The following is a 10842-nucleotide window of genomic DNA, read 5'->3' as shown; positions in this document are numbered from 1 at the left end:
AACAAAACAAGGTGTGATCACATTGATGCCACAATGGACGACTGATCAATGCTCCACTACCAAAAGGAAGCCAAGCCCTGCCACCCTTTACAACAAAACAAGGTGTGATCACAGGGCTTGGCTTCCTTTTGGTAGTGGACAATTGATCAGGAAGCCAAGCCAAGGTAAATGCAGACTACAGATACCATGGCAGTGCCAGGATTGTGAGTGATTGCTGAAAATGTTGAAATGTACTCACTCACTTTTTATAATTATTTGTAAAAATGTGTACAAATGGTTGATTTTTTGTACTGTTTTTATCAATAAATCTCAGCAACAAAGGACATACACCCATGTGTGTTGATTTCTCCCTAAGATGGCAAACTGAAACACTCCAAGTTGGTGACTTTTGGAGATTTGTTTCCCTGGATGATTGAGAATGCATCAAGATGAAACAAAAGGAAGCTCACCGCTTTTAGCAGCTCCCCCACCCCCTCATCCACACACCCCCACTCCCCTCCCTCCAGAATTCCCAGGTAACAACCCAATTTACATATGAATGACTAGCCAATTTAGCTTCCACTTGCCTGAAGCTAAAGCTTAGCTAAAAGCCTACCAGCCATTTGGCTGCTCTCCGGGTTTTAAAGGTAGAAAGGTAGAAGCCTGGGCCTTCCTAGTGTTAAGCACCTTACTGTCCTGTGAGTAAATACTCTCAGTCGGAGCTAACCGCAGCTCAGTGGCTGTGGAGACGTTTCCTGTCTCAGCCCGGAGCCCTCCTCCACAGCTGCACCAATCAGAATCCTGTCCGCTCCTTTCAGTCACCTCCCCCTCCCTCGCTGCTGTTCCTCTTCAACGGTCCTCCTCTCCGGTGGTCCTTCGGTGTGGAGAGTCAGCATCAGTCACTCACGGACCTACAGCGCGGTGCAACACCGAGGACGCACAGAGGAACATGTTGCTGCACAAACTGGTAAGAGTCCATGTGCAAGAGTTTTAACTGCAGCTGACTTTCGAAAAATCTGCATGTTTTGTGCGTAAATCCCCGTGCAGTGACGCGTTAGACCGCGTGTTTCTTGGTAGTTTGCGTTATTCTGCGTGGAACCTCTACACCCCGGTGTCCTCCCTGCTGATGAGCATTTGCAGAACAATTGTGGACTCTTCTGTCATTTCCGAAAGGTCACAGATCTGTCAAACTATCAGGCGATTGTGATGCAGCTGAGGGGTGGTCTCTCTCCACTTTGAGCTCAGCACCCCGCGGTGTTCGCAGGTCACGGGGGAAACCTGCAGTTTGTGTTACACCAGCTCAAATAAAGCTTTCATGCATCACAAACTTCTGAAGCTCGTTTATGAGCAGCCAGTGCAAACAAGTCAGTCAATGGTGAAAACGGGGTTTGCAAATGAAAAGTGCTTGAAGTCAAATACGTGACATGTTGCTGTTCCACTGCACTGTTTGCTCGCTGATGAATAAACCTCATGACCCTTTCACTAAGATCTCAGGCGGAGCACTGCAGGTGGAGTGTGAATGTAGGCTGCCATGAATATCTGTAGCAGAAGAGTAACTCTTAAATCCCAGCTTGAGCACCACTGGAAGATGCAGCCTGTAGACTGTATGAATGACTGATGTCGGTACTTTGTGTCCTCAGCTTGTGTGGACCCTGTCAGTCCTGTGCGGGGCTGACATGTGTTGGGGTTTTGTGTATGATCGGCCCAAACGCTCAGGAGAAGACGGGACCTCGGCCAGGACAGAAAGTGAGTACGCTGCTGTAACTACACCGACCGCTGATGTCTGTGTGGACTGTATGGTGCTATAAAAATAAGAACTCATGCATGTAGATATGAGTTTTGTTTTCCCAAGTTATGGTGTTTTATGATACTTAGTGGTTGGTGGTATCAAAATGAAGTCATTTTGACAAACAGAAAATTAGATTTTCATGTTTAACGGGGACCTATTCTGATATAGGTCCCACCTCCATATTTTATCCAAAATATTTATTATTGTAGGTCAAATTAATCCACATTTATCTGCCTCAATTTACTCTGTTATGAAACAAGCTGCTTTAGGTAACCTCCCTTTAAGCCCACTTTGTTCTGGTTGGCCACTCCACGCACACAGAAGGTTTAAACATAAGGCGGCCGACTGTATAAAAAGATGGATGTAGCTACTGTTGACTTGTCTGTGAAGTCTCGTCATGAAGCATTTTCACTGTTACTGTCTTGGTATAAAAAAAATCTGATGTGATGGGAAGGGTGTGACTCCTTGTTGTCCGGTGAGCTCGTCAGTTTTAAAACAGCGTGATCCAGATTTATGAAACAGACTTTATTCGTCATTCAGTGCAAACTGAAACCAGTGACTGAGACCATAAACTCAGCAGTAAAGTGTTTACAGAGGTCGGACCACGAGCCTTTTTGCTATCATGGCTATCGCCATCTGGTGGCCTTCAGATAGAATGCAGGGTCAAGTCACTGATGTCCATTTTTAACTTTTTTGAAACACACTCCGTACGTCTACAGATTTTTTGAAACAGAAGTCAAGTTGCAACAGCTGAGCTTTCATAACTGTGCTCTTCAAACATGATCACTTCTAACTTTAGCAGAAAAGACATGGCAGCTGCCAAAACTCGACTCAGACCTAATGCGAGAACTTTATGTGTGGTAGTATTTATTACACAAACAGAAAGTCAAAGACCAAATAGATCAGCAAAGTTTTTATTTCTTTATCAAGTTAAAATGCCAAAAGCCAAATTTCTTCTTCATTGCTGTAGTTGCTGCTTATTGAAGTGATTTTCTTTAAGATTGCTGAAGGTGTTTTGACAAAATGGGCAATTTCAAGGCAGGTTGTGACATTTTTCTCACAGTTTGTCTTTTACAAGAAAGATTTCTTAATAGAAAAATCAGTTTTCTGGTGTACGGCAACTGAGAAGAACTGCAGTGTGTTACTTTGGAGCATCAAGCTCATGTGAAACAACCCAGTTTTACTCAAGTCCAGCAGCACAAACACGAGAAACAGCATTAGACGCTTTCATTTAGCTGCCAGAGTGGCTCAGCACAGGGAATGTGAAGTGTGTTTTGGATATGCTTGAATATGTCTTGGCCACGTATAGGGAGGACATACCTAACTTTCTGCTCCACATCCAAGACACAAGGTTGTTTTTTTTCTGTTTTGTTGAAACACTGTAAATCTGTGTGAGTCTCAGGTGCAATGAGTCGCCCAGCCATCGACAGGAGTGACATCTCCAAACACTAAACGAAAGCAGCCTGAGTGGGTTGTGTCTGCCGGTGCATATGAAATGGACGGACTGAGCGTGTGTTGGTGGTTGTTACAACGATCAGTGTGACCCTGTGAGGTGGTGAGGGAGGGAGTGTGTTTGTGCTGCTCTGCATTAAGTCAACATTAAGAGCTTCAGAGCTCATTTTCAGTCCCAGATTCTCAAACACAGACTTCTGCTGCACTGCACCGTAGACTGTCGCAGTCTGCGACGGCTGCAGCCGTTTCTGGGATTTCTGTGTGTGTATTGGCTGCATGTTGTGACGAAATTAAAAACTGAATTTGTTCACTGTGTTCATCTGGATCTGGAAGGAACTGTGGACGTTTTGTGATCTCTATTTGCCTTTCCATTCTTGTAATTACCAGTTTTTCCATCACACTTCAGAATCTCTCATTCTGAACTAGAGCAGGGCGATATGGTCAAAAATATTTATCACGATATATATTTGAAAATTTACGATAACGATATAACTGACGATATAATTGACGCGAGACAAAACACAACTCTATCATCATCATCCATTTATTTTCACTTAAACAAGCAGCTGTTTTTTATGTGCATTAAAGCTATATAAAAATTTAACAGTGCAAATGCAAATTCCTTGCTGACAGTTCCAGTAGAAATGGGCTGACATGTCCTGAGCATAACCATGTATAATATCCACTGAAGTTAAAAAGAGGTGCTTTGCAACATTAAACTGCAGTGTGCCAAATAAAAAAGTCAAATACGTATTTTTCGGACCATAATGAAATTTCCCACTCGTGGGACTAATAAAGGTATCTTATCTTATCTATAAGGTGCACGGGATTATAAGGCACATTAAGCAAAACAAAGCAGTCAGATAAATCAAACTTTATTAAACTCATTCTTCTTGCTTCCTCCACTTCTGTACCATTGATTCATTAATGCTGTATTCTATCACAGCTGCTCTATTCCCATGTTGTTGCAGTATATTAATGACTAACCTCGTATTGTGGATGGATTATCTCAGTTGTTCTCCTGACTGAAGTTTGGTCCGTTTACAGCATCCTGCCATGCGATTGCATTTGTCCCTAACCATCAGGAACCTTCACGTTAACTTTTATCGAGTGGAAAAGTGTTAGCGTTCAAATCAAATTCAAATTCAAATCAAATTCAAATCAAATTCAAATTCAAATCAAATTCAAATTTTATTTGTCACGTACACAGTCATACACAGTACGATATGTAGTGAAATGCTTGGACAACTGCTCGTGACCTAAAGAGAACAAAAAAGGAAAAGGCTATGAATAAGATAGGAAATAAATATGAAAAATTAAAAAAGGTAAATTTAACTAGGAAGGAATAAAATATAAATTAAAGTTGAAAATAAAATAACTGTACAACAAAATACACAATACACAATATAGAACTATATAAGAATGTATGAAGAAATCTAAATATAAATAAATATATACACAATAACAGCAGCTGTACAAGTATTAACCGGAAATGAAGAATATAGTGACCAGTGCTGTGCAAAACCAAAGTCCAGAAAGTCCAGTGTGTGTAAGAACCATATGTGTGGGTCAGTACTGTGTGGTGGTGTGATTGAGAGACCGTATCGCCTGCGGGAAGAAGCTCCTCCTCAGTCTCTCTGTGTTGGTCTTCAGGGAGCGGAATCGCTTTCCTGACCTCAGCAGAGAGAACAGTCTGTTGTTGGGATGGCTGAGGTCCTTCACGATCTTCCTGGCCTTGGTCCAGCACCGCCTGCTGTAGATTGAGTGCAGGTCAGGGAGCTCGGAGCGGATGGTGCGCTCAGCTGACCGCACAACCCTCTGTAGAGCTCGTCTGTCCTGCATGGTGCTGTTCCCGAACCAGGTTAAGATGTTTCCCGTCAGGATGCTCTCTATGGTGCACGAGTAAAAGTTCCTGAGCACCTTGGAGGGCAGTTGGAAGTCTCTCAAGCGTCTGAGGTGGTAGAGACGCTGTCGGGCCTTTTTCACCACGGTGTTGATGTGACAGGACCATGACAGGTCCTGCGTGATGTGAACTCCGAGGTATTTGAAGCTGTCCACTCTCTCCACTGGGCACTCGTTGATGACGGGGGTCTGGTAGTTCCTCTCCTGCTTAGTGCTGAAGTCCACTATCAGCTCCTTTGTCTTACTGACGTTTAGAAGGAGGTTGTTCCTCTGGCACCAGTTCTCCAGATTCCTAATCTCCTTCAGGTAGGCCGTCTCGTTGTTATCAGAGATCAGGCCCACCACGACGGTGTCGTCAGCAAACTTGATGCTGGTGGTGGAGCTGGTAGTGGCCACGCAGTCATATGTGTACAAAGAGTACAGCAGGGGGCTCAGAACACACCCCTGGGGGGCTCCAGTGCTGAGAGTGGTGGAGGCTGAGACATGTCCGCCCATCCTTACTGCCTGTGGTCTGCCAGTTAGGAAGTTGGAGATCCACAGACACATAGATGAGCTGAGTCCCAGATGCTCCAGCTTGGTGGTGAGTGTGGAGGGAATTATGGTGTTAAATGCAGAGCTGTAGTCTATGAAGAGCATTTTAACATAATTCCCCCTTCTAGTGTCCAAGTGAGTGAGTGATGTGTGGAGGAGATGAGAGATGGCATCGTCTGTGGAACGATTTGGACGGTAAGCGAACTGTAGTGGGTCCAGTGTGTCTGGTAGTGAAGAAATGATGAAGTCTCTGACCAGGCGTTCAAAGCACTTCATCACTACTGAGGTGAGGGCTACAGGGCGATAGTCATTGAGAGAAGCAGGGTGGGGTTTCTTCGGGACAGGAACAATGATGGACTCTTTGAAGCATGTGGGGATCACCGACTGAGATAAAGAGATGTTGAATATCTCAGTGAACACAGGAGCTAGCTGGTATGCGCAGTCTCTTAGGATACGACCTGGGATGCCGTCTGGTCCTGCTGCTTTCCTGGTCTTCACTCTCTTGAAGGCTCTCCTTACTTCATGCTCGGAGATGACGAGCACGTTTCCGGTGCTGGCAGTATCTTCCTGTCTGCAGCCGTTAGCGCCGCTAACACTAGCATTGTTGGAGACCTTAGCTGCAGCCTCGAAGCGAGCATAGAAAGTGTTCAGCTCGTCTGCCAAAGTCACGGCCGCGTTCGTCATACCGGTTGTTGGTGCTTTATAGTCCGTTATTGTCCTTAGTCCCCGCCACAGGCTCCTAGAGTCACTCTGTTGGAGTTGTGACTCTAGTTTCCTCCCGTAGCGCTGCTTCGCCTCTTTCACCGCCCTCCGCACGTTATATGACGCGGCTTTGTACGGGTCCATGTCCCCCGTCATGAGTCCCGTGTTGTAGGCAGCGGTGCGGGATCTCAGAGCGTCGCGGATAGTTTTATCCACCCACGGCTTCTGGTTGGGAAACGTTGTGATAGTCTTTGTCTCCACGGTATCATCCGCTAGTTTCCCGATGAATCATCCAGCTTCATCCTCCAGCTTCACTGTTTATGCTATGCTAACATAGCTGTGTCGCTAGCGATCACATAGCACATCATTATATACCAGCTAGCCCAACTTCAGTATCCCTACAAACGTCACTGCTGTTTAGTTTCCTGTAGTGATGTGTCGGTCGCGAACGAAATGGCTCTTAGAGCCGGATCTCTGACGTGAACGACGTGAGCCGGCTCCTTATCGCGAGCCGTGGGTTGTTGTTTTTTTTTTTCTTTCTCTCACCCTCTCTCTCGCACTTTTTTCCCGCTTCACTCCGCGTGCGAGCCTTGTGCTGTGTGCCAAGGTTATTATCGTTAACAAAAACTAACGAAATAATGAAAACTAGAAGTGAAAAAACATTTTCGTTAACGGAAATAAAAATAAAAACAAAAAAAGGAAAACTAACTAAAACTGTAATGAGTGTTCACAAAACTAACTAAAATTAACTGAATTTATAGCAAAAATGTGTTTAGTTTTCATTGATGTGTGCGTGTCATACAATAGTTAAGGGTGAAAATGAAGTTTAGTTTCCAGATTTTTTCTTGCTGTCTAATTATGCCAGCAGGTGGCAGCACGTTAGTTGAGTCGTCTGTGTTGCTGCTCCGTCCACGCGCAGAATCATGTCAAGAAAAGTCGGGAGAAAGCGCCAGAGTCCAATTTGGGATTACTTTGAATATGACTGTGTTTTGGATAAAGCAAGTGTCTTGTAGTGGAAAGAGACAAATTATGAGGGACATTTCTAAAGGGGAAAAATCCCACAAACCTTAAAGTGCACTTGAAAAGTTCGCACAAGAAGGCTAACCTAGCTTACCTTCAGAAGGTAAGGGAGCACACTCAACCCTCATCCCAGAAAACAGAAGCTAACCCAGGCAAGGCAGCGTGATGCATCCCGAGACAACAGGACGGGGACATCTACATAACTGTGTGAGTCAATTGCCTTCACAAAGTTTATCAATTCACTTGAACCAAAATTACGAACACCCGGTGCTGCAAGAGTTAATAGTCTCATTGGGGCCAAGATATAAATTTTATAGTTGCCTGGTATCAATGGTTGTTCATCTGCCTTTGTTTATTTATTTATTTATTTAAGGAACCCATAGGTGGGAATGTGAGTTGTCTGTCTCTGCGTGTTAGCCCTGCGACAGACCTGTGCAGGGTGCAGGGTATGGTAGCTGGAATAGCAACATACCCAAGGATAAGCAGAAGAGCATGACTGATATGATGAAACTGGGATTTTGTTACACTTAATTATTGCAAACACAATCAAAACTAAACTGAAACTAAGGATTTTCAAAAAAATAAAAACTAAACTAGCAAACAATTGGTAAAAACTAATTAAAACTGATATAAAATTGAAAATCTGAAGTCAAAACTAAATAAAAATAAAAACTAATGAAAATTGCAAAACTATTAAAACCCTGCTTTGCCCTGGGCAGAGGGGGGAGGGTTAGGGGGTAGTTACACTGACAGTAGCACAGACGAGACAAAGAGAGCCAAGGACAACAACGTCACATTAGAAAGGTATAGTAATCGTCCACAAAAAACAAACAACAAAAAACCAAACTCTTGATTCTTTTGCTTTGATGTAGTTACTTATCTAAGGTGGAAAGTTTTTTTGTTTTTCTTGTTTGTTTGTTTGTTTTGTTTTTGCTTTGTTTTATTCTTTGCTTCGAGCCCTGTGTACAGGAGCTGCATGCAAAAAGATCTTTTGTTAAAAGGGTTGGCGTAATAAGCAAATGCTTCAGCCAATACCTTTTGATTAGCCTTGTCTCGTGCTTTCTTGCTTTGTGGTAGATCTTTGTTCTGTCTTCACTGAGATATTTGAATGCTAATCAATAAAATCAAATCAAATCAAAACTATTTTCAGTTGCAGATGATAAAGGATTCAGAAAGTTTATTCATGCAGGCCCATATGACAGAGAATATGTCTTCTTTTTGTTTTCATATTATAATTTATATTTAATTGTGTTGTGGTTTGCAGTGTTTTGTGTTTCACTTTAAATTTGTTTAAAACGAAAAAGCAGAAAAATAGTTTAAATAGTTTTAAATAGTTAAAAGTTGAAATGTGAATAGCTGGTTTTTGTATTATATGATTTATTTATTACATTTTATGTGGAGTGAATAAATAAAAGTATATTTACGATGGCCCCTACAGACGAAGCACGTACAAACTTCAAAACACGTAAAAACACGTAAAAACTCCAAAACACGTACAAAACACAACAGAAGTGCTCCAGGATGCTGGGCGCAGTGTTGAGCTTTTGTTACCTAGAGGCTACACAAGCCAGCAAGTACCAACGACCGGATTTGGTGTGTGGTAGTAACAGGTAAATGAACTTTTTTTTAAATTATTTGAGTGCTTGTGTATAAATACACAAACAATACACACATGCTTTCAATTGTGTAATTTAAGTGATCTAGATAGCTCTGTTTGGAAGTTTAGTTAACTCTAGGAATGTGCTTTGGAGTTTGTACGTGCTTTGTCTCTAGGGGCCACCGAATAAAATGCCCGTGGTTGTCCTTTTTTACCTGTACCAACATATCCTGTAATACAAAAAAACAAAAATCAAACAGAGAGAAGAAAGGGCTCCAAGGTATGGTTTTCATCATGTCATGCACCAGTGAGATTTTCATTGTTTGTAATGACAGCAATATAAGATTGTACAGTGTTGTATACCTCGGGGGCAGTGTTTGTAATGATCTCCACATTGAAGGCAGATCTCAGTTGTGTACATGTTAAAGTACTGTTCTCTGTACTTTTCCGAGAAGCTGCTCCATGTGCAGATGCCTGTGTAAAGCACAAGCAAAAAACAAAAACACAAACATTTACATTCTGCCAGTGAAAAAAATGTGACAACAGCAAAAAAAAATGTACATATGATTTTATAATTTACTGAAGCCCTTACTGTGAAGCCCCCTGAAGTGTGCCCGTCTTCTGAAATATTCAGTAGACACAAGGTCTCTGAACATGGAGCACACCAGAGCCAGTTTGCAGATGGCTGTATCCCCTTCGTGTAGAACAACCTCTTCCAATATGTCGATGAGGACACATGCTGGTAACTGTAAAATATGGGTCAGGCAACAATAATGAAAATACAAAATCTGTCCACCAAGTTTCAGAAATATGAGGACTGAACATACATTACATTTAGGGCTGGGTATCGTCACTGATTTCTAGAATCGATTCGATTTGAATCTGGGAAATTTTGCCTCAGACAGTCAGAAATATTATAATTCAGATCAGTACATTTACATCTTTTTGTATCTATAAAAAGGAAGCTAACACTCTCGAGACTTTATCAAAGGTGTGAGCATCACAGCAGAGGCCTTTGTGTCAAAGCAGCTGAAGATAAACACAGAAAAACATGAAGGTGGTTTTCCTGTTCTGGATTTTATAAAAATATTCTGCAGCACATCAAAAACAAAAGAAAATCATTAATCAACTTATGAAACATCAGAGTCAGCGAGCTGTCGCCTTTCAGCCCCGACCGTGTCCGTGCCGTCGGGTGAGAAAGGCGACGTGTCACTGATTCTGATCTGCGGGTCCGCGCTCTGTGTTTACGTCTTTGTGCAGAAGCCGTGTACCTGCTCTCATTTACGGTTTTAAATGTTTGGTGGTTGTCAAAATTTTGTGACGTTTCACCTGAGATTCTGGAATTTTGGGCAAAATACATTTATATAAAAAAATCGATTCAGGATTTTAATGAATCGATATCACTACTGAATAATGCCTCTTTCTGCCCTGATGGTGCTGCCTGTGATTATAATTACTAATTCAGTTACATCAACAATTTAAATAAAAGGGAAAATAAAGAGATTACCTCCAGTATAGGGCACCTGTCAGCCTCAGCCTTTAATGGAAAACATGATTATCACATTACATGGAAATGAAGATTACCACCATGTATGTAAACCTGCATTGTGATGAATAGTCTCAACAGTTCTGTGGTTATATTCTACAAATGGTTTTCTCATTGTTGTCCTCTCTCACCTGTCTAATTAGACTTGGTGAAGGCTTGGAGGAGGTCGCCTTTGGTACCCTAAAGCAGAGGCGGAGCCAGACATTTGAAACACTCGGGGCTTAGCCCTGAAGGGTAGTATGCATGTGGGATTTTTTTTTTTTTTAGGGGGGGGGGGGTAGAAATGACTGAAAGATTAATTGGCTCTGTTTTGAGTTTTGTTTT

General features: G+C 42.4%; 1 protein-coding gene across 2 annotated transcripts in view; it reads left to right on the top strand.

The window, feature by feature from the left end:
* Window positions 1-835: 835 nt before the first annotated feature.
* The window catches only part of enpp2 (ectonucleotide pyrophosphatase/phosphodiesterase 2), a 70835-nt gene continuing 60828 nt past the window's right edge, over window positions 836-10842 (top strand). Inside the window, exons 1-2 of one of the 2 annotated variants that reach the window (XM_026183795.1) lie at window positions 836-946; window positions 1620-1725. In XM_026183795.1, coding sequence (XP_026039580.1) covers window positions 929-946; window positions 1620-1725 — 124 coding nt within the window. In that variant the 5' untranslated portion in view covers window positions 836-928. The remainder of the gene's footprint in view (window positions 947-1619; window positions 1726-10842) is intronic. The other variant, XM_026183796.1, reaches the window with a different exon arrangement.

The sequence above is a fragment of the Astatotilapia calliptera genome, chromosome 11 (genome assembly GCF_900246225.1).
Source record: "Astatotilapia calliptera chromosome 11, fAstCal1.2, whole genome shotgun sequence".
In the NCBI taxonomy this organism is placed as follows: Eukaryota; Metazoa; Chordata; class Actinopteri; order Cichliformes; family Cichlidae; genus Astatotilapia; species Astatotilapia calliptera.
Note: the sequence above shows the minus strand (reverse complement) of the source record. Positions and strands in the feature narration are given on the sequence as shown.